The following is a 24,289-nucleotide window of genomic DNA, read 5'->3' as shown; positions in this document are numbered from 1 at the left end:
ACTGGTTCTATAGGGACATGTCAGTTATTACCGGTTCTATAGGGACATGTCAGTTATTACCGGTTCTATAGGGACATGCCAGCTATTACCGGTTCTATAGGGACATGTCAGTTATTACTGGGACATGTCAGTTATTACCGGTTCTATAGGGACATGTCAGTTATTACTGGGACATGTCAGTTATTACTGGTTCTATAGGGACATGCCAGCTATTACCGGTTCTATAGGGACATGCCAGCTATTACCGGTTCTATAGGGACATGTCAGTTATTACCGGTTCTATAGGGACATGTCAGTTATTACCGGGACATGTCAGTTATTACCGGGACATGTCAGTTATTACCGGTTCTATAGGGACATGTCAGTTATTACCGGTTCTATAGGGACATGTCAGTTATTATCGGTTCTATAGGGACATGTCAGTTATTACCGGGACATGTCAGTTATTACCGGGACATGTCAGTTATTACCGGGACATGTCAGTTATTACCGGGACATGTCAGTTATTACCGGGACATGTCAGTTATTACCGGTTCTATAGGGACATGTCAGTTATTACCGGTTCTATAGGGACATGTCAGTTATTACCGGTTCTATAGGGACATGTCAGTTATTACCGGTTCTATAGGGACATGTCAGTTATTACCGGTTCTATAGGGACATGTCAGTTATTACCGGTTCTATAGGGACATGTCAGTTATTACCGGGACATGCCAGCTATTACCGGGACATGCCAGCTATTACCGGGACATGCCAGCTATTACCGGGACATGCCAGCTATTACCGGGACATGTCAGTTATTAAAATGGGAAATGGCCGTTATTACTGGGACATGTCTGTTGTTAAAATGGGACATGTCAGTTATTACTGGGACATGTCAGTTATTAAAATGGGGCAGGTCAGTTATTACTGGGACATGTCAGTTATTACTGGGACATGTCAGTTATTAATGGGACATGTCAGTGCCCCAGAGGTGTACAGGTAAACTCACCATCTCCACCACCTCCACCTCAGCGTCCAGACGGAGGTGGTAGAGGAACATCTGCAAGTCCTTCTTCATCTGAATACTGTTGTCATCCATATTAGCCACCGTGAAGATACGCATCTTACACTTCCTCCACACCTGGAGAGAGAGAGGGCGAGGAGAGGGCGAGAGCGAGAGAGAGAGCGTGAGGAGAGAGCATAAGAGAGAGAGAGAGAGAGAGAGAGAGAGAGAGAGAGAGAGAGAGCGAGCGTGCGTGAGAGAGAGAGCGAGCGAGAGCGTGAGAGAGAGCGAGGAGAGAGCGTGAGAGAGAGAGCGTGAGAGAGAGAGCGTGAGAGAGAGAGCGTGAGAGAGAGAGAGAGCGAGCGTGCGTGAGAGAGAGCGAGCGGAGAGGGCGGCGTGAGAGAGAGCGAGGAGAGAGCGTGAGAGAGAGCGAGGAGAGAGCGTGAGAGAGAGCGTGAGAGAGAGCGTGAGAGAGAGCGTGAGAGAGAGCGTGAGAGAGAGCGAGGACGGTATAGGAAACAGAGAATGAGAAAGAAAAGAGTAGGAGAGATGGAGGGGAAAAAGATAGGAGAATGAAACCCTCCATTTGATCTATGTGTAACCCAATGCAACGTGTCAATTATATAGTATTATTATGTGTGCCTATAAAGTGTGTTAAAAATGGAAGTATTGTGCAGTATGTTCATCTACTCAGTTTATTAAATACACCACCTCCGTTCACTAAAACAGTTCGCTCCTACAGACAGTGAGTCACGAGGCCGTGGCATGCTGTATAAAGCAGGCAGACAGGTATCGTTAGAATGGGCAAAACCAAGTGACCTAAGTGAATTTGAGCGTGGTATGATCGTCGTTGCCAGGCGCACAGGTTCCAGTATCTCAGAAACAGACGGCCTCCTGGGCTTTTCACGCACGACAGTGTCTACGGTTTACAGAGAATGGTGCGACAAACACAAAACATCCAGTCAGTGCCAGTCCTGTGGGCGAAAACAGCTTGTTGATGAGAGGTCGAAGGAGAATGGCAAGAAACAGGCAAATATTGGCGCAGTAACAACAGTGGTGTAAAAAACCGCATCTCAGAACTGACAACTCGTCAGTCCTTGTCACGGACGGGCTACTTACAGCAGACGACCACACCGGGTTCCACTCCTATCAGCTAAAAACAAGAAGAAGTGGCTCCAGTGGGCATGTGACCACCAGTACTGAACAATTGAGGAGTGGAAAAACATTGCCTGGTCCGACGACTCCTGGTTCCTGTTGTGTCATGCTGATGTCAGAGTCAGGAAGTGGCGTAAGCAGTATGAGTCCATGGACCCATCCTGCCTGGTATCAACAGTACAGGCTGATGGCAGAGTCAGGAAGTGGCATAAGCAGCATGAGTCCATGGACCCATCCTGCCTGGGGTCAACAGTACAGGCTGGTAGTGGTGGTGTAATGGTGTGGGGAATGTTTTCCTGGCACACGTTAGGTCCCTTCATACTAATTGAGCAACGTTTGAACGCCACACCTTGTAGAATTCACGCCCTGAAAAATTCAGTCTGGTCTGGAGGCAAAGGGGGTCCGGCCCGGTACTAGATGGACGTACCTAATAAACCTAAAAAAACTGTGTTTTTTGTATTCCATCCCGGTGAAACGCTAACACCACCACCGTAGTAGATACCTTGTGCTGGCGGAGGAGGAAGGGTAGCAGCATGAGCAGTCCTCCGTCGTGGACGATCCACCACACGTCTATGGTGCCCTCGCCCAAGCGATCTGCGTTGGTGGGGAAGCTGTCCACGTTCTTGGCCACCAGTAAGGCCTGATTTGCCGCCGTGGTCTCCCTCACAGTTTCTGTGGAGTGGACAGAGAGGGAAAGGCGGTTACATACGTACACACACGCCCCCATCTCAGTAATGTTATTATAGGGGATTGTGCACCATGTTCATTTAAAAGACACATGTAAGACTGTGGACATGCAGAGAAGGAATTGTCAGATGCTTCATAATAGCCAGGAACTAGTCGCACTGGAAGCCACATTTGAAATGGAATATATTGAATACATGGAGCAGGGTAGGATTTTTTCTCTCATTAAAACATGATTTAAATGTCTTTTTTTGGAAGGGCTGTGGTAATCATTAAATTATTACATTAAATATATACATCTCATGGTAGTGGGAAGCGATTTTATCATTTTTTTCACGGGTCCATTATTTTCCCATTACGTCTTATAGAAACCCGATATTCTGGGCAGCCCTGGTGTGATGGGGAGGAATGGCAGAGCAGACCGTCATATGACCCTAAATATTTTGATGTGCAACTTGGAATGAGGACCAGTGCTTCTATAGCGAAAATAAAACTAAAATCTGTGCTGTTTTTGGAGCAATGTTTTTAAACTACATATCATTGTTCCCTCTTCACAGCACACTGATGAGCTATTGTATCATTACCTTGACCGTGAGAACCAGAGGATCTCAAGGTTTCTATTTAAATAAAGTATATAGGCCATTACAGATCACTGGAGCAGCCCACGGCATCTAAACTGATGATTCCCCCCCTCATCTACAGAACAAACACACTATACAGCGAAAAGCGCGTCACATGACCTCCAGTTCAGACCATCCACTCCACCACTGCTCCCATCAGGTCAGACAAATCAGACAATTAAAATGGGGCGCACTGCATGCTTCGGGAGGACTTTCATCCCAGGGGCTATGACTATTATGGACAACTCCCCATATGGGCAGGTATCTCTCTGACATATGGACAGGTGTGGGATGGGATGGAAGGTATCTGTCTGACATATGGACAGGTGTGGGATGGGATGGGATGAAAGGTATCTGTCTGACTGGTCCTATTGTGTGTTTCCGGCTGTGTTTTCTATGTTTTGTTTAGACCCATGTGATGTGTGAGATGTGCTAAGATTTCCTCTTGTAGGACAAACGTGAATCGGAATTGTTTGAACTTTTCCAGTCATAACGACCGTCATAATTCACAAGCATTGATATGGTTTCATTCAATCAATGAATCAAAGTTTAATGTTGGTATTATTTTCTCCTTCGTGGCATGAGGAGTGACAGCTCATAAACTGAAGAAAATTTAAGATAAGATTGACTCCCTTCTCTCGTTAATACGTTTCCCACCTTCCCAATCCAGACACAAAACACACATTTGAGTTACACACAGGACTTCATTAGCATAATGTGGGATTTGATGTGTATACGGTTTTTTCTATTCACTACAGAAAATTGTAAAGGAATATTGTTAGGAAACAATAATCTCAACCTACAGTGGTCAAATGGCTTGATATAAATAGAAGCAACTAACAGCTTGATAAAATGTGTAAACGTGACATGTGAAAGCTTAATTACAATATTATGTCCATGATAAAAACAACAGAATGGAATATAATTGGATCAATTAGAAAAAAATATGAGTTGAGATGCAGCCATCACTCGTGTGTGAAAAGACGAGTTGAGATGCAGCCATCACTCGCGTGTGAAAAGACGAGTTGAGATGCAGCCATCACTCGCGTGTGAAAAGACGAGTTGAGATGCAGCCATCACTCGCGTGTGAAAAGACGAGTTGAGATGCAGCCATCACTCGCGTGTGAAAAGACGAGTTGAGATGCAGCCATCACTCGCGTGTGAAAAGACGAGTTGAGATGCAGCCATCACTCGCGTGTGAAAAGACGAGTTGAGATGCAGCCATCACTCGCGTGTGAAAAGACGAGTTGAGATGCAGCCATCACTCGAGTGTAGATCGGCATTTCTAAAATCCATATGAATGTTGAGTAGGCAAACGCACTAACAAGAACACTAAGACATAGGAGGTAGGCTTACCTGTTTGACAGACGCAATTATGTTATCCATATAGCCTATTTGTCGGGATAACTATTTCCTCAAATACCGTCACCTTGCATTGCTTAAATAGGCCCAACTCCTTTCTGCGTCGGACTCGGGCCTCATGTCTGGGGCGGAAAATCAACTTCTGAAAGTACCATGCTTAGATTCATAATGACATCAGATTGAATTCTTTGCAAACAGCGACAGTTTCGTTGCAAACAAGACACACTGGTTTAGCATTGGAGAAATAAGTTAAGATGAATATATTTGAATAGAGTAGGTAGGACTATTAATAGAGCCATTGGTGATTTTACCACTGTAATCAGATACACATTATAATGTTTTTGTTATTGAATTGATTATCCCACTAACCACGTGTTAAATGTCTAGTGTAGGGCTATGAACTGGGAAGCTAGTAGGCTATTGGCTAATTATAGTCTGGCTTACCGACTACTACAAGCTCAGGAACAAATTGGTGGAGGCCAAACCTAGTTGCCAACCCCCGTTGTATATTGTAAAATCAATCACCCTCTTCACCATCATAAATCATCATCATTCAAAAATGTGTGGTTATGGTGCTAAACTTGAAGTGATGGATGTCTCGGTGACATGAAATGATGTTGTTGTTCACCGGTCCACTCTGAAGAAGTACACAACGTCGCTTCGGATGTATATATTTAACCTCTTAAAGAATCGGACCCTTTTTAAAAATATTTTTGCCTAAAATTATATACCCAAATCTAACTGCCTGTAGCTCAGGATCTGAAGCAAGGTTATGCATATCCTTGATACCATTTGAAAGGAAAAACTTAGAAGTTTGTGGAACTGTGAAATTCATGTAGGAAAATAACACATTAGATCTGGTAAAAGATAATACAAAGAAAGAAAACATGCGTTTTTTTTTAGTTTTTTTTGTAAACTCGGATGTACAGTGGGGGGAAAAAGTATTTGATCCCCTGCTGACTTTGTATGTTTGCCCACTAAGGTTTCGAGGCTGACGTTTGGCAACTCGAACCTTCAGCTCCCTCCACAGATTTTCTATAGGATTAAGGTCTGGAGACTGGCTAGGCCACTCCAGGACCTTAATGTGCTTCTTCTTGAGCTACTCCTTTGTTGCCTTGGCCGTGTGTTTTGGGTCATTGTCATGCTGGAATACCCATCCACGACCCATTTTCAATGCCCTGGCTGAGGGAAGGAGGTTCTCACCCAAGATTTGACAGTACATGGTCAAATGATGCGGTGAAGTTGTCCTGTCCCCTTAGCAGAAAAACACCCCCAAAGCATAATGTTTCCACCTCCATGTTTGACGGTGGGGATGGTGTTCTTGGGGTCATAGGCAGCAGTCCTCCTCCTCCAAACACGGCGAGTTGAGTTGATGCCAAAGAGCTCAATTTTTGTCTCATCTAACCACAACACTTTCACCAGTTGTCTTCTGAACCATTCAGATGTTCATTGGCAAACTTCAGACGGGCATGTATATGTGCTTTCTTGAGCAGGGGGACCTTGCGGGCGCTGCAGGATTTCAGTCCTTCACGGCGTAGTGTGTTACCAATTGTTTTCTTGGTGACTATGGTCCCAGCTGCCTTGAGATCATTGACAACATCCTTCTGTGTAGTTCTGGGCTGATCCCTCACCGTTCTCATGATCATTGCAACCCCACGAGGTGAGATCTTGCATGAAGCCCCAGGCCGAGGGAGATTGACTGTTCTTTAGTGTTTCTTCCATTTGCAAATAATCACACCAACTGTTGTCACCTTCTCACCAAGCTGCTTGGCGATGGTCTTGTAGCCCATTCCAGCCTTGTGTAGGTCTACAATCTTGTCCCTGACATCCTTGGAGAGCTCTTTGGTCTTGGCCATGGTGGAGAGTTTGGAATCTGATTGATTGATTGCTTCTGTGGACATGTGTCTTTTTTACAGGTAACAAGCCCTTTAAGAGTGTGCTCCTAATCTCAGCTCGTTACCTGTATAAAAGACACCTGGGAGCCAGAAATCTTTCAGATTGAGAGGGGGGTCAAATACTTATTTCCCTCATTAAAATACAAATCAATTTATAACATTTTTGACATGCGTTTTTCTGGATATTTTTGTTGTTATTCTGTCTCTCACTGTTCAAATAAACCTACCATTAAAATTATAGACTGATCCTTTCTTTATCAGTGGGCAAACGTACAAAATCAGCAGGGGATCAAATACTTTTTTCCCCCACTGTATATATTTAATGTATTACATGAATGGTGACCACTGTATTCAGAAAAATACATTTGAGACTGACGCAGCCTCAAATCCCAGTGGGTCACACTGACTAACCTATGAAGTTCTTCCAGGAAACGGGGTCATTAGACTGTTTCCAAGTGCCGGGCCAGGCCATAAGGACTGTGTTGTGTTTCATGCCCCCCAGGCCTGCCGTCTGGATGAGGTGGGAGAAACCATCGCGCAGGTTGGACGATGCCACCACATGGCAGAAGCCCTTGGTACGCTCCGTCGTCATCGACGACTTGACGTTCTGATGGAGAAAGAGTGAGAAAAGAAGGACAATAATATGATTTCCTGATGTGAAAGAATCGTAATGGACTTAAACCCTGGTAATCAATACCCATGTTTGTTTTTTAGGTGTTGAGGCATGATATTTGTAGCATTCTCGTGGTAATCTGAGGAACTGCTCTCTGAAAATTGCTTTGATCTACCAGTAGATGGCAGTCTCTCTAAAGGAATAACTGTCAGCATCATCTAAACTCCTCTGACGCTGGTTGCTTCTCTGAACAGGTGTCTCAGAGACATCGGACACATCTACTGTAGCCTAAAGGGTATTTCTTTCCTCAGCTCCGTTCCTCCATAATCACTGCTACATTAAAGACGTTAGGAGAGAGATTCCCACCATTTTCCTTTCACCTACCAGGCTCTTTCAAGTCATTACTGACGAAGGAGAAGAAGCCACGTACGACTATTGAAACACATCCACAAGGTAGCATCTGAGACGGGGCCTACAGTACCTGCTCGGCCTTCTTGACCTCGTCCTCCTTGGTCATGTAGGTGCCCTGCAGCACAGAGCCCACGATGGTCAGGCCTTTCCCTGCTTTGAGCTGGGTGCAGAAGGAGAGCAGGCGTGGGTGTTTCACCGTGTGGTCAGACTCCAGGTTTAATAGCACCAGCATCTGGGGCCTACGACCAGGGAAGACAAGGGTGGTGAGACATCAGACAAGTCATACTGTATTATAGCCTACGACCAGGGAAGACAGGGGTGAACATACTGTATTATAGCCTACGGCCAGGGAAGACGGGTGAACGTACTGTATTATAGCCTACGACCAGGGAAGACAGGGGTGAACATACTGTATTATAGCCTACGACCAGGGAAGACAGGGGTGAACATACTGTATTATAACCTACGACCAGGGAAGACGGGTGAACATACTGTATTATAGCCTACGACCAGGGAAGACCGGGGTGAACATACTGTATTATAACCTACGACCAGGGAAGACGGGGGTGAACATACTGTATTATAGCCTACGACCAGGGAAGACAGGGGTGAACATACTGTAGTATAAGTTACATTACACTGCATTAGCCTATGACAGTATCTAAGCATAACTTGGACGTTCATGTAGATCATTAATTTCTGTCCATGGGAGATTTGCACAAAAATGCTTTGGATGGCTCAGAGTTAACCAGAGATCAGTATGAGACTCATTCAGCCTGGATGGCTCAGAGTTAACCAGAGATCAGTATGAGATTCATTCAGTCTGGATGGCTCAAAGTTAACCAGAGATCAGTATGAGACTCATTCAGCCTGGATGGCTCAGAGTTAACCAGAGATCAGTATGAGACTCATTCAGCCTGGATGGCTCAGAGTTAACCAGAGATCAGTATGAGACTCATTCAGCCTGGATGGCTCAGAGTTAACCAGAGATCAGTATGAGACTCATTCAGCCTGGATGGCTCAGAGTTAACCAGAGATCAGTATGAGACTCATTCAGCCTGGATGGCTCAGAGTTAACCAGAGATCAGTATGAGACTCATTCAGCCTGGATGGCTGAGAGTTAATATGATGGAACACATCAAATAACAAACTAAACTTGTCTATTGTCCGATGGTTTTGTTAGCCACACACAACACACACAGGGTTTAATAGTGAAGGGGAATCCTGTATACACTCTCACTAGAGGCCATTTGGAGTCAAAACAAACTGGGCAGATGAGATTTATACAACCAGATCAAAACTATACATCCAATCCTGCTTCCTAACAGCCTCGGTACATGGGTCCTGCTTCCTAACAGTTTTAGTACATGGTTCCTGCTTCCTAACAGTTTTAGTACATGGTTCCTGCTTCCTAACAGTTTTAGTACATGGGTCCTGCTTCCTAACAGTTTTAGTACATGGTTCCTGCTTCCTAACAGTTTTAGTACATGGTTCCTGCTTCCTAACAGTTTTAGTACATGGTTCCTGCTTCCTAACAGTTTTAGTACATGTTTCCTAACAGTTTTAGTACATGGTTCCTGCTTCCTCACAGTTCTAGTACATGGCTCCTGCTTCCTAACAGTTTTAGTACATGTTTCCTGCTTCCTAACAGTTTTAGTACATGGCTCCTGCTTCCTAACAGTCTCGGTACATGGCTCCTGCTTCCTAACAGTTTTAGTACATGGCTCCTGCTTCCTAACAGTCTCGGTACATGGCTCCTGCTTCCTAACAGTCTCGGTACATGGTTCCTGCTTCCTAACAGTTTTAGTACATGGCTCCTGCTTCCTAACAGTTTTAGTACATGTTTCCTAACAGTTTTAGTACATGGCTCCTGCTTCCTAACAGTTTTAGTACATGTTTCCTAACAGTTTTAGTACATGGTTCCTGCTTCCTAACAGTTTTAGTACATGGTTCCTGCTTCCTAACAGTTTTAGTACATGGTTCCTGCTTCCTAACAGTTTTATGACATGGCACCTGCTTCCTAACAGTCTCGGTACATGGCTCCTGCTTCCTAACAGTTTTAGTACATGGGTCCTGCTTCCTCACAGTTTTAGTACATGGCTCCTGCTTCCTCACAGTCTCGGTACATGGCTCCTGCTTCCTAACAGTTTTAGTACATGGTTCCTGCTTCCTAACAGTTTTAGTACATGGCTCCTGCTTCCTAACAGTCTCGGTACATGGTTCCTGCTTCCTAACAGTTTTAGTACATGGCTCCTGCTTCCTAACAGTCTCGGTACATGGTTCCTGCTTCCTAACAGTCTCGGTACATGGTTCCTGCTTCCTAACAGTTTTAGTACATGGTTCCTGCTTCCTAACAGTTTTAGTACATGGGTCCTGCTTCCTAACAGTTTTAGTACATGGGTCCTGCTTCCTAACAGTTTTAGTACATGGTTCCTGCTTCCTCACAGTTTTAGTACATGGTTCCTGCTTCCTAACAGTTTTAGTACATGGGTCCTGCTTCCTAACAGTTTTAGTACATGGGTCCTGCTTCCTAACAGTTTTAGTTCATGGTTCCTGCTTCCTAACAGTTTTAGTATATGGTTCCTGCTTCCTAACAGTTTTAGTACATGGGTCCTGCTTCCTAACAGTTTTAGTACATGGGTCCTGCTTCCTAACAGTTTTAGTACATGGTTCCTGCTTCCTAACAGTTTTAGTACATGGGTCCTGCTTCCTAACAGTTTTAGTACATGGTTCCTGCTTCCTAACAGTTTTAGTACATGGCTCCTGCTTCCTAACAGTTTTAGTACATGTTTCCTAACAGTTTTAGTACATGGTTCCTGTTTCCTAACAGTTTTAGTACATGTTTCCTGCTTCCTAACAGTCTCGGTACATGGCTCCTGCTTCCTCACAGTCTCAGTACATGGGTCCTGCTTCCTAACAGTCTCGGTACATGGTTCCTGCTTCCTAACAGTTTTAGTACATGGCTCCTGCTTCCTAACAGTTTTAGTACATGGCTCCTGCTTCCTAACAGTTTTAGTACATGTTTCCTAACAGTTTTAGTACATGGTTCCTGCTTCCTAACAGTTTTAGTACATGGTTCCTGCTTCCTAACAGTTTTAGTACATGGTTCCTGCTTCCTAACAGTTTTAATACATGGTTCCTGCTTCCTAACAGTTTTAGTACATGGGTCCTGCTTCCTAACAGTTTTAGTACATGTTTCCTAACAGTTTTAGTACATGTTTCCTAACAGTTTTAGTACATGGGTTCCTGCTTCCTAACAGTTTTAGTACATGTTTCCTAACAGTTTTAGTACATGTTTCCTAACAGTTTTAGTACATGGTTCCTGCTTCCTAACAGTTTTAGTACATGTTTCCTAACAGTTTTAGTACATGGTTCCTGCTCCCTAACAGTTTTAGTACATGGTTCCTGCTTCCTAACAGTTTTAGTACATGGCTCCTGCTTCCTAACAGTTTTAGTACATGGGTCCTGCTTCCTAACAGTTTTAGTACATGGCTCCTGCTTCCTCACAGTTTTAGTACACGGTTTCTGCTGTCGAAGGCTGGTGGCACGTCAGCTACTGTGTAAAGAGGCTTAGGGGGGCACGTCGCGAGCTGAGCGTGGGCGATGGGCGGGCGTAAGTACTCTGTATCCCCCCACGCCGCGGCAGATGGCACAGGGAGAAATCTTGATTTTGACACTGTAGATTAGGCTTTGCCCTGGGAATGGCACTGTGGATGACGCCAGTGGCAGGAGGGAGAGGACCCAATACCCAAGTTTGACCTCAATCTTTCCTGATTTAAATGCTCCACTTTTTGGACAGGCACTGTCCTGGGGCTGCTATGCTGTTTAGGCTTACTGGTATCTTTTTTCACAGTGAGATTACGGAGAAGGCTCAGAGATTAATCAAATAGTAATTCTCTCTCATTCTCTGGATTACTCAGTTAATGGTAAGAATACACCATGTTGTCTAGCCTCTGTTGCAGAGTCCCACATCTGGCTACTGCTGGTTGTTCAGAAATGTGGTGTCACTGTTGGAGCAAACAAACGTATATGCACATAAACCTAAACACACGCGCAGACACGCGCAGATACGCGCAGACACACACCTCCAGTTCTTGGTGTGGGGCGGTGCCTCCTCCAGGCGAATGAGGGCGTAGCGGGCAGCGTTGAGCGATAGACCACGGATACCGTCACCCCACTCCTTCTCCGCCCTGGAGATGGAGAGAACGAGAAGAGGAAGAGAAGAGGAAGAGTGTCAGGAGGTCCAGGACAAACATAAAGAGATAAAACTAACCAGGATCTCACCATTATTATAATATATATATATTATATATATATATATATATATATATTTATATATATATATATATATATATATCCTATTTGTGTTAAGGGAACAAAATGTAGAATAAATTAGCTCTTACCCTCTGTATTCAATGTACTTGTAGATACAGCCAGCGATGAGCATGGCTACCAGGGCATAGTACCAGGAGGAGATAAACATCAGGGAGACACACAGACTGGCGCCCAGAAAAGACAGAGCCCTGTGGCGGACGAGAGAAAGACAGACAAAATGGAGTTCAAAGTTACTCGCCTTAAAGGGATCATTCACATTTTAGCATGTTAGACCTCATTTAAGGATACCCACAGCCAATCACATGTTCTCTCTGGAATTCCGTACCAGAGTGTAAATACCCTCACTTGTTTAAAGGCCCAGTGCAGTAAAAAACTTGATTTGCCTGTGTTTTATATACATTTCCACAGTACGGAGGTTGGAATAATACCTTGAAATTGTGAAAACTATGATAATTTCCTCTCTAACAGTAAAAGCTGTTGGAGAAGACAGCTTGACATTTTTGCCTGTTTTTGCTCTTTGTTAAGAAGTTATTTTTGTTTATTTTTTTACCACTTTAATTGAAAACAATCACAGTAAGGTACTTATATGTTACCCAGAAATGATTTGATATTGGGATAAAAACAGCTGCATTGGACCTTTAACACAGATCCATTTACCTCTGGACACACGATAAAAGAAGTGTGTGCGCGTGTTTGCACGTATGCATGTATATTCACTATGCAAGCTTACATGACCTCTAGCGTGGACCTTGACTAGCTGGCCAGTTTAAGATCATGAGATTTAGGCTGCCCAGTAGGGCGTTTGGTGATGGCGGCAAGGACGGGTAGATAGCTGCCCCCTCGGCAAGGACGGGTAGATAGCTGCCCCCTCGGCAAGGACGGGTAGATAGCTGCCCCCTCGGCAAGGACGGGTAGATAGCTGCCCCCTCGGCAAGGACGGGTAGATAGCTGCCCCCTCGGCAAGGACGGGTAGATAGCTGCCCCCTCGGCAAGGACGGGTAGATAGCTGCCCCCTCGGCAAGGACGGGTAGATAGCTGCCCCCTCGGCAAGGACGGGTCGATAGCTGCCCCCTCGGCAAGGACGGGTCGATAGCTGCCCCCTCGGCAAGGACGGGTCGATAGCTGCCCCCTCGGCAAGGACGGGTCGATAGCTGCCCCCTCGGCAAGGACGGGTCGATAGCTGCCCCCTCGGCAAGGACGGGTAGATAGCTGCCCCCTCGGTAAGGACGGGTAGATAGCTGCCCCCTCGGTAAGGACGGGTAGATAGCTGCCCCCTCGGTAAGGACGGGTAGATAGCTGCCCCCTCAGACACACCAGTGGCCCAGCAGGGACTTGCTTTCTGGAGTCACCCATGGGAGCAGAGCCAAAGCTCCTTAGCTAGGCTATAGAAACACCTGGCCCATAGCTGCCACAAGCCCCGGCTCCAGGGATAGGGTGTTTGTGCCAGATGTATGTGTGTGCGTGTGTGTACGTGTGATGTGTTTGTGTGTCTATCCTCAGAGGTCCTGGCACTGAGCTCAATAACAACCTCCTCAGGTGAAGTAAGCTGGTTAGTTGCTAGGCTAACAGAGTCCCAAGAGACTGCTACAGTACCTGATGAAGCAGGGGAAAACAGTGAAGCATAGAGTGCTAATTTGAAAGGGGCATTAGAACAGCCAGCACCATGACATAAAGTAAAAGAGAGGGCTTTCCTCTTACCAGTGGTAGAACTTGAAGCGGGGTCTCCAGTTGGGGGTGCAGAGCAGGGTCTGGAGGGCACAGGCCAGGTTAACAAACAGGTAGCACATCAAAAAGAACCTGACAGGGAGAGAGAGATATACAATGACGGAGAGGTGAGATTACACAAATATACCATCTGTCAGTTAACATCCAGAGACCAGTTCTGCAACACTACGATTAGGCTACATTACAGCAGATGGGACAGCAAGTGTGAGAGGGAGGGATGGAAGGATGAAACAAAGAAGGGAAAGAAAGAGAGGAAGGTAGAGAAAGCGGCAGATGAGTAGGTGGAGAAAAAGTTGGGAGGAGTGGGAGAGAGGGAGGGAGAGTGGGGGAGGGAGAGAGAGATTCAAACAGACAGAGGATGGAAGAGGGGGTACTGACATGGAGAGGATGGTAGAGGGGGGTACTCACATGGAGAGGATGGTAGAGAGGGGGATACTGACATGGAGAGGATGGTAGAGGGGGGGTACTAACATGAAGAGGATGGTAGAGAGGGGCTACTAACATGAAGAGGATGGTAGAGAGGGTGTACTGACATGGAGAGGATGGTAGAGGGGGGTACTCACATGGAGAGGATGGTAGAGAGGGGGGTACTGACATGGAGAGGATGGTAGAGGGGGGTACTAACATGGAGAGGATGGTAGAGGGGGGGTACTAACATGGAGAGGATGGTAGAGGGGGGGGTACTAACATGAAGAGGATGGTAGAGGGGGGTACTGACATGGAGAGGATGGTAGAGGGGGGTACTCACATGGAGAGGATGGTAGAGGGGGGTACTGACATGGAGAGGATGGTAGAGGGGGGTACTAACATGGAGAGGATGGTAGAGGGGGGTACTCACATGGAGAGGATGGTAGAGGGGGGTACTCACATGGAGAGGATGGTAGAGGGGGGTACTCACATGGAGAGGATGGTAGAGGGGGGTACTCACATGGAGAGGATGGTAGAGGGGGGTACTGACATGGAGAGGATGGTAGAGGGGGGTAATGACATGAAGAGGATGGTAGAGGGGGGTAATAACATGAAGAGGATGGTAGAGGGGGGTACTCACATGGAGAGGATGGTAGAGGGGGGTACTCACATGGAGAGGATGGTAGAGGGGGTACTCACATGGAGAGGATGGTAGAGGGGGGGGGTACTAACATGAAGAGGATGGTAGAGGGGGGTACTCACATGGAGAGGATGGTAGAGGGGGGTACTCACATGGAGAGGATGGTAGAGGGGGGTACTAACATGAAGAGGATGGTAGAGGGGGGTACTCACATGGAGAGGGTGGTAGAGAGGGGGTACTGACATGGAGAGGATGGTAGAGGGGGGGTACTAACATGGAGAGGATGGTAGAGGGGGGGGTACTGACATGGAGAGGATGGTAGAGGGGGGGTACTGACATGGAGAGGATGGTAGAGGGGGGGTACTGACATGGAGAGGATGGTAGAGGGGGGGTACTGACATGGAGAGGATGGTAGAGGGGGGTACTAACATGGAGAGGATGGTAGAGTGGGGGTACTGACATGGAGAGGATGGTACAGGGGGGTACTGACATGGAGAGGACGGTAGAGGGGGGTACTGACATGGAGAGGATGGTGGGGCGGTACTAACATGGAGAGGATGGTAGAGGGGGGTACTGACAGGGAGAGGATGGTAGAGGGGGGTACTGACATAGAGAGGATGGTAGAGGGGGGGTACTAACATGGAGAGGATGGTAGAGGGGGGTACTCACATAGAGAGGATGGTAGAAGGGGGTACTAACATAGAGAGGATGGTAGAGGGGGGTACTGACAGGGAGAGGATGGTAGAGGGGGGTACTAACAAGGAGGATGGTGTGACAGAGGATGGTAGAGGGGGGTACTGACATGGAGAGGATGGTAGAGGGGGGTACTGACATGGAGAGGATGGTAGAGGGGGGTACTGACAGGGAGAGGATGGTATAGAGGGGGTACTGACATGGAGAGGATGGTAGAGGGGGGGTACTGACATGGAGAGGATGGTAGAGGGGGGGTATTGACATGGAGAGGATGGTAGAGGGGGGTACTGACATAGAGAGGATGGTAGAGGGGGGGTACTGACATGGAGAGGATGGTAGAGGGGGGTACTGACATGGAGAGGATGGTAGAGGGGGGTACTGACATGGAGAGGATGGTAGAGGGGGGTACTGACATGGAGAGGATGGTAGAGGGGGGTACTGACATGGAGAGGATGGTAGAGGGGGGTACTGACATGGAGAGGATGGTAGAGGGGGGGTACTCACATGGAGAGGATGGTAGAGGGGGGGTACTGACATGGAGAGGATGGTAGAGGGGGGTACTGACATGGAGAGGATGGTAGAGGGGGGTACTGACATGGAGAGGATGGTAGAGGGGGGGTACTGACATGGAGAGGATGGTAGAGGGAGGTACTCACATGGAGAGGATGGTATAGGGGGGTACTGACATGGAGAGGATGGTAGAGGGAGGTACTCACATGGAGAGGATGGTATAGGGGGGTAATGACATAGAGAGGATGGTAGAGGGGGGTACTGACATGGAGAGGATGGTAGAGGGGGGTACTGACATGGAGAGGATGGTAGAGGGGGGGTACTGACATGGAGAGGACGGCAGTGGGGGGTACTGACATGGAGAGGATGGAAGAGAGGGGGGTACTAACAAGGAGAGGACAGTAGAGGGGGGTACTGACATGGAGAGGACGGTAGAGGGGGGTACTCACATGGAGAGGATGGTAGAGGGGGGTACTAACAAGGAGGATGGTAGAGGGGGGTACTGACATAGAAAGGATGGTGTGACAGAGAGGATGGTAGAGGGGGGTACTCACATGGAGAGGATGGTAGAGGGGGGTACTGACATGGAGAGGATGGTAGAGGTGGGTACTAACAAGGAGGATGGTGTGACAGAGAGGATGGTAGAGTGGTGTACTGACATGGAGAGGATGGTAGAGGGTACTCACATGGAGAGGATGGTAGAGGGGGGTACTCACATGGAGAGGATGGTAGAGGGGGGGGGTACTAACATGAAGAGGATGGTAGAGGGGGGTAGTCACATGGAGAGGATGGTAGAGGGGGGTACTCACATGGAGAGGATGGTAGAGGGGGGTACTAACATGAAGAGGATGTGTAGAGGGGGGTACTCACATGGAGAGGGTGGTAGAGAGGGGGTACTGACATGGAGAGGATGGTAGAGGGGGGTACTCACATGGAGAGGATGGTAGAGGGGGGTACTCACATGGAGAGGATGGTAGAGGGGGGTACTCAAATGGAGAGGATGGTAGAGGGGGGGGGTACTAACATGAAGAGTATGGTAGAGGGGGGTACTCACATGGAGAGGATGGTAGAGGGGGGTACTCACATGGAGAGGATGGTAGAGGGGGGTACTAACATGAAGAGGATGGTAGAGGGGGGTACTCACATGGAGAGGGTGGTAGAGAGGGGGTACTGACATGGAGAGGATGGTAGGGGGGGGTACTAACATGGAGAGGATGGTAGAGGGGGGTACTCACATGGAGAGGATGGTAGAGGGGGGTACTCACATGGAGAGGATGGTAGAGGGGGGTACTCACATGGAGAGGATGGTAGAGGGGGGTACTCACATGGAGAGGATGGTAGAGGGGGGGGTACTGACATGGAGAGGATGGTAGAGGGGGGGTACTGACATGGAGAGGATGGTAGAGGGGGGTACTCACATGGAGAGGGTGGTAGAGAGGGGGTACTGACATGGAGAGGATGGTAGAGGGGGGGTACTAACATGGAGAGGATGGTAGAGGGGGGTACTCACATGGAGAGGATGGTAGAGGGGGGTACTCACATGGAGAGGATGGTAGAGGGGGGTACTCACATGGAGAGGATGGTAGAGGGGGGTACTCACATGGAGAGGATGGTAGAGGGGGGTGTAACATGAAGAGGATGGTAGAGGGGGGTACTAACATGGAGAGGATGGTAGAGGGGGGGTACTGACATGGAGAGGATGGTAGAGGGGGGGTACTGACATGGAGAGGACGGTAGAGGGGGGTACTGACATGGAGAGGATGGTGGGGCGGTACTAACATGGAGAGGATGGTGGGGGGGTACTCACATAGAGAGGATGGTAGAGGGGGGTACTAACATAGAGAGGATGGTAGAGGGGGGTACTGACAGGGAGAGGATGGTAGAGGGGGGTACTAACAAGGAGGATGGTGTGACAGAGGATGGTAGAGGGGGGTACTGACATGGAGAGGATGGTAGAGGGGGGTACTCACATGGAGAGGATGGTAGAGGGGGGTACTCACATGGAGAGGATGGTAGAGGGGGGTAGTGACATGGAGAGGATGGTAGAGGGGGGTACTAACAAGGAGGATGGTGTGACAGAGAGGATGGTAGAGGGGGGGTACTCACATGGAGAGGATGGTAGAGGGGGTACTCACATGGAGAGGATGGTAGAGGGGGGTACTAACAAGGAGGATGGTGTGACAGAGAGGATGGTAGAGGGGGGTACTCACATGGAGAGGATGGTAGAGGGGTGGTACTAACAAGGAGGATGGTGTGACAGAGAGGATGGTAGAGGGGGGTACTAACAAGGAGGATGGTGTGACAGAGAGGATGGTAGAGGGGGGTACTCACATGGAGAGGATGGTACTGACATGGAGAGGATGGTAGAGGGGGGTACTAACAAGGAGGATGGTGTGACAGAGAGGATGGTAGAGGGGGGTACTGACATGGAGAGGATGGTAGAGGGGGGTACTCACATGGAGAGGATGGTAGAGGGGGGTACTCACATGGAGAGGATGGTAGAGGGGGGGGTACTAGACATGAGAGAGGATGGTAGAGGGGGGGTACTCGACATGGAGAGGATGGTAGAGGGGGGTACTCGACATGGAGAGGAGTGGTAGAGAGGGGGTACTGACATGGAGAGGATGGTAGAGGGGGGTACTAACATGGAGAGGATGGTAGAGGGTGGGGTACTGACATGGAGAGGATGGTAGAGGGGGGGTACTGACATGGAGAGGATGGTAGAGGGGGGGTACTGACATGGAGAGGATGGTAGAGGGGGGTACTAACATGGAGAGGACGGTAGAGGGGGGTACTGACATGGAGAGGACGGTACAGGGGGGTACTGACATGGAGAGGACGGTAGAGGGGGGTACTGACATGGAGAGGATGGTGGGGCGGTACTAACATGGAGAGGATGGTGGGGGGGTACTCACATAGAGAGGATGGTAGAGGGGGGTACTAACATAGAGAGGATGGTAGAGGGGGGTACTAACATAGAGAGGATGGTAGAGGGGGGTACTGACAGGGAGAGGATGGTAGAGGGGGGTACTCACATGGAGAGGATGGTAGAGGGGGGTACTAACATGAAGAGGATGGTAGAGGGGGGTACTCACATGGAGAGGGTGGTAGAGAGGGGGTACTGACATGGAGAGGATGGTAGAGGGGGGTACTCACATGGAGAGGATGGTAGAGGGGGGTACTCACATGGAGAGGATGGTAGAGGGGGGTACTCAAATGGAGAGGATGGTAGAGGGGGGGGTACTAACATGAAGAGGATGGTAGAGGGGGGTACTCACATGGAGAGGATGGTAGAGGGGGGTACTCACATGGAGAGGATGGTAGAGGGGGGTACTAACATGAAGAGGATGGTAGAGGGGGGTACTCACATGGAGAGGGTGGTAGAGAGGGGGTACTGACATGGAGAGGATGGTAGAGGAGGGGTACTAACATGAAGAGGATGGTAGAGGGGGGTACTCACATGGAGAGGATGGTAGAGGGGGGTACTCACATGGAGAGGATGGTAGAGGGGGGTACTAACAAGGAGGATGGTAGAGGGGGGTACTCACATGGAGAGGATGGTAGAGGGGGGGTACTAACATGAAGAGGATGGTAGAGGGGGGTACTCACATGGAGAGGATGGTAGAGGGGGGTACTCACATGGAGAGGATGGTAGAGGGGGGTACTAACATGAAGAGGATGGTAGAGGGGGGTACTAACATGGAGAGGATGGTAGAGGGGGGGTACTGACATGGAGAGGATGGTAGAGGGGGGGTACTGACATGGAGAGGATGGTAGAGGGGGGGTACTGACATGGAGAGGACGGTAGAGGGGGGTACTGACATGGAGAGGATGGTGGGGCGGTACTAACATGGAGAGGATGGTGGGGGGGTACTCACATAGAGAGGATGGTAGAGGGGGGTACTAACATAGAGAGGATGGTAGAGGGGGGTACTGACAGGGAGAGGATGGTAGAGGGGGGTACTAACAAGGAGGATGGTGTGACAGAGGATGGTAGAGGGGGGTACTGACATGGAGAGGATGGTAGAGGGGGGTACTGACATGGAGAGGATGGTAGAGGGGGGTACTCACATGGAGAGGATGGTAGAGGGGGGTACTCACATGGAGAGGATGGTAGAGGGGGGGGTACTAACATGAAGAGGATGGTAGAGGGGGGTACTCACATGGAGAGGATGGTAGAGGGGGGTACTCACATGGAGAGGATGGTAGAGGGGGGGGTACTAACATGAAGAGGATGGTAGAGGGGGGTACTCACATGGAGAGGATGGTAGAGGGGGGTACTCACATGGAGAGGATGGTAGAGGGGGGTACTAACATGAAGAGGATGGTAGAGGGGGGTACTCACATGGAGAGGGTGGTAGAGAGGGGGTACTGACATGGAGAGGATGGTAGAGGGGGGTACTAACATGGAGAGGATGGTAGAGGGTGGGGTACTGACATGGAGAGGATGGTAGAGGGGGGGTACTGACATGGAGAGGATGGTAGAGGGGGGGTACTGACATGGAGAGGATGGTAGAGGGGGGTACTGACATGGAGAGGACGGTAGAGGGGGGTACTGACATGGAGAGGACGGTACAGGGGGGTACTGACATGGAGAGGACGGTAGAGGGGGGTACTGACATGGAGAGGATGGTGGGGCGGTACTAACATAGAGAGGATGGTAGAGGGGGGTACTAACATAGAGAGGATGGTAGAGGGGGGTACTAACATAGAGAGGATGGTAGAGGGGGGTACTGACAGGGAGAGGATGGTAGAGGGGGGTACTCACATGGAGAGGATGGTAGAGGGGGGTACTAACATGAAGAGGATGGTAGAGGGGGGTACTCACATGGAGAGGGTGGTAGAGAGGGGGTACTGACATGGAGAGGATGGTAGAGGGGGGTACTCACATGGAGAGGATGGTAGAGGGGGGTACTCACATGGAGAGGATGGTAGAGGGGGGTACTCAAATGGAGAGGATGGTAGAGGGGGGGGTACTAACATGAAGAGGATGGTAGAGGGGGGTACTCACATGGAGAGGATGGTAGAGGGGGGTACTCACATGGAGAGGATGGTAGAGGGGGGTACTAACATGAAGAGGATGGTAGAGGGGGGTACTCACATGGAGAGGGTGGTAGAGAGGGGGTACTGACATGGAGAGGATGGTAGAGGAGGGGTACTAACATGAAGAGGATGGTAGAGGGGGGTACTCACATGGAGAGGATGGTAGAGGGGGGTACTCACATGGAGAGGATGGTAGAGGGGGGTACTAACAAGGAGGATGGTAGAGGGGGGTACTCACATGGAGAGGATGGTAGAGGGGGGTACTCACATGGAGAGGATGGTAGAGGGGGGGTACTAACATGAAGAGGATGGTAGAGGGGGGTACTCACATGGAGAGGATGGTAGAGGGGGGTACTCACATGGAGAGGATGGTAGAGGGGGGTACTAACATGAAGAGGATGGTAGAGGGGGGTACTAACATGAAGAGGATGGTAGAGGGGGGTACTCACATGGAGAGGGTGGTAGAGAGGGGGTACTGACATGGAGAGGATGGTAGAGGGGGGTACTCACATGGAGAGGATGGTAGAGGGGGGTACTGACATGGAGAGGACGGTAGAGGGGGGTACTGACATGGAGAGGACGGTACAGGGGGGTACTGACATGGAGAGGACGGTAGAGGGGGGTACTGACATGGAGAGGATGGTGGGGCGGTACTAACATAGAGAGGATGGTAGAGGGGGGTACTAACATAGAGAGGATGGTAGAGGGGGGTACTAACATAGAGAGGATGGTAGAGGGGGGTACTGACAGGGAGAGGATGGTAGAGGGGGGTACTCACATGGAGAGGATGGTAGAGGGGGGTACTAACATGAAGAGGATGGTAGAGGGGGGTACTCACATGGAGAGGGTGGTAGAGAGGGGGTACTGACATGGAGAGGATGGTAGAGGGGGGTACTCACATGGAGAGGATGGTAGAGGGGGGTACTCACATGGAGAGGATGGTAGAGGGGGGTACTCAAATGGAGAGGATGGTAGAGGGGGGGGTACTAACATGAAGAGGATGGTAGAGGGGGGTACTCACATGGAGAGGATGGTAGAGGGGGGTACTCACATGGAGAGGATGGTAGAGGGGGGTACTAACATGAAGAGGATGGTAGAGGGGGGTACTCACATGGAGAGGGTGGTAGAGAGGGGGTACTGACATGGAGAGGATGGTAGAGGAGGGGTACTAACATGAAGAGGATGGTAGAGGGGGGTACTCACATGGAGAGGATGGTAGAGGGGGGTACTCACATGGAGAGGATGGTAGAGGGGGGTACTAACAAGGAGGATGGTAGAGGGGGGTACTCACATGGAGAGGATGGTAGAGGGGGGTACTCACATGGAGAGGATGGTAGAGGGGGGGTACTAACATGAAGAGGATGGTAGAGGGGGGTACTCACATGGAGAGGATGGTAGAGGGGGGTACTCACATGGAGAGGATGGTAGAGGGGGGTACTAACATGAAGAGGATGGTAGAGGGGGGTACTAACATGGAGAGGATGGTAGAGGGGGGGTACTGACATGGAGAGGATGGTAGAGGGGGGGTACTGACATGGAGAGGATGGTAGAGGGGGGGTACTGACATGGAGAGGACGGTAGAGGGGGGTACTGACATGGAGAGGATGGTGGGGCGGTACTAACATGGAGAGGATGGTGGGGGGGTACTCACATAGAGAGGATGGTAGAGGGGGGTACTAACATAGAGAGGATGGTAGAGGGGGGTACTGACAGGGAGAGGATGGTAGAGGGGGGTACTAACAAGGAGGATGGTGTGACAGAGGATGGTAGAGGGGGGTACTGACATGGAGAGGATGGTAGAGGGGGGTACTGACATGGAGAGGATGGTAGAGCGGGGTACTGACATAGAGAGTATGGTATAGGGGGGTACTGACATAGAGAGTATGGTAGAGGGGGGTACTGACATGGAGAGGATGGTAGAGGGGGGTACTAACATGGAGAGGATGGTAGAGGGGGGTAGTGACATGGAGAGGATGGTAGAGGGGGGTACTCACATGGAGAGGATGGTAGAGGGGGGTACTCACATGGAGAGGATGGTAGAGGGGGGTAGTGACATGGAGAGGATGGTAGAGGGGGGTACTCACATGGAGAGGATGGTAGAGGGGGGTACTCACATGGAGAGGATGGTAGAGGGGGGTACTCACATGGAGAGGATGGTAGAGGGGGGTAGTGACATGGAGAGGATGGTAGAGGGGGGTACTCACATGGAGAGGATGGTAGAGGGGGGATACTGACATGGAGAGGATGGTAGAGGGGGGTACTGACATGGAGAGGATGGTAGGGGGGGGTACTGACATGGAGAGGATGGTAGAGGGGGGTACTCACATGGAGAGGATGGTAGAGGGGGGTACTCACATGGAGAGGATGGTAGAGGGGGGATACTGACATGGAGAGGATGGTAGAGGGGGGTACTCACATAGAGAGGATGGTAGAGGGGGGTACTAACATGGAGAGGATGGTAGAGGGGGGGTACTGACATGGAGAGGATGGTAGAGGGGGGGTACTGACATGGAGAGGACGGCAGTGGGGGGTACTGACTTGGAGAGGATGGAAGAGAGGGGGGTACTAACAAGGAGAGGACGGTAGAGGGGGGTACTGACATGGAGAGGACGGTAGAGGGGGGTACTCACATGGAGAGGATGGTAGAGGGGGGTACTCACATGGAGAGGATGGTAGAGGGGGTACTCACATGGAGAGGATGGTAGAGGGGGGTACTAACAAGGAGGATGGTGTGACAGAGAGGATGGTAGAGGGGGGTACTCACATGGAGAGGATGGTAGAGGGTGGTACTAACAAGGAGGATGGTGTGACAGAGAGGATGGTAGAGGGGGGTACTAACAAGGAGGATGGTGTGACAGAGAGGATGGTAGAGGGGGGTACTCACATGGAGAGGATGGTAGAGGGTGGTACTAACAAGGAGGATGGTGTGACAGAGAGGATGGTAGAGGGTGGTACTAACAAGGAGGATGGTGTGACAGAGAGGATGGTAGAGGGGGGGTACTCACATGGAGAGGATGGTAGAGGGTGGTACTAACAAGGAGGATGGTGTGACAGAGAGGATGGTAGAGGGGGGTACTCACATGGAGAGGATGGTAGAGGGGGGTACTAACAAGGAGGATGGTGTGACAGAGAGGATGGTAGAGGGGGGTACTCACATGGAGAGGATGGTAGAGGGGGTACTCACATGGAGAGGATGGTAGAGGGGGGTAC

The 24,289-nt window shown here is 49.6% G+C and overlaps 1 protein-coding gene across 6 annotated transcripts in view; it reads right to left on the bottom strand.

The window, feature by feature from the left end:
* The window catches only part of LOC106603998 (solute carrier family 12 member 7), a 125,142-nt gene that overhangs the window by 10,019 nt on the left and 90,834 nt on the right, over nt 1-24,289 (bottom strand). For all 6 annotated transcript variants that reach the window (XM_045702779.2, XM_045702780.2, XM_045702782.2 and 3 more), the window contains exons 14-20: nt 13,759-13,857; nt 12,129-12,248; nt 11,811-11,915; nt 7,796-7,964; nt 7,113-7,308; nt 2,643-2,812; nt 992-1,123 (exon numbers count right to left, since the gene is read on the bottom strand). In XM_045702779.2, coding sequence (XP_045558735.1) covers nt 992-1,123; nt 2,643-2,812; nt 7,113-7,308; nt 7,796-7,964; nt 11,811-11,915; nt 12,129-12,248; nt 13,759-13,857 — 991 coding nt within the window. The remainder of the gene's footprint in view (nt 1-991; nt 1,124-2,642; nt 2,813-7,112; nt 7,309-7,795; nt 7,965-11,810; nt 11,916-12,128; nt 12,249-13,758; nt 13,858-24,289) is intronic.

This window comes from Salmo salar, chromosome 19 (genome assembly GCF_965601325.2).
Source record: "Salmo salar chromosome 19, fSalSal1, whole genome shotgun sequence".
Lineage (NCBI taxonomy): Eukaryota > Metazoa > Chordata > Actinopteri > Salmoniformes > Salmonidae > Salmo > Salmo salar.
This window is presented reverse-complemented; position numbering and strand designations above follow the sequence as displayed.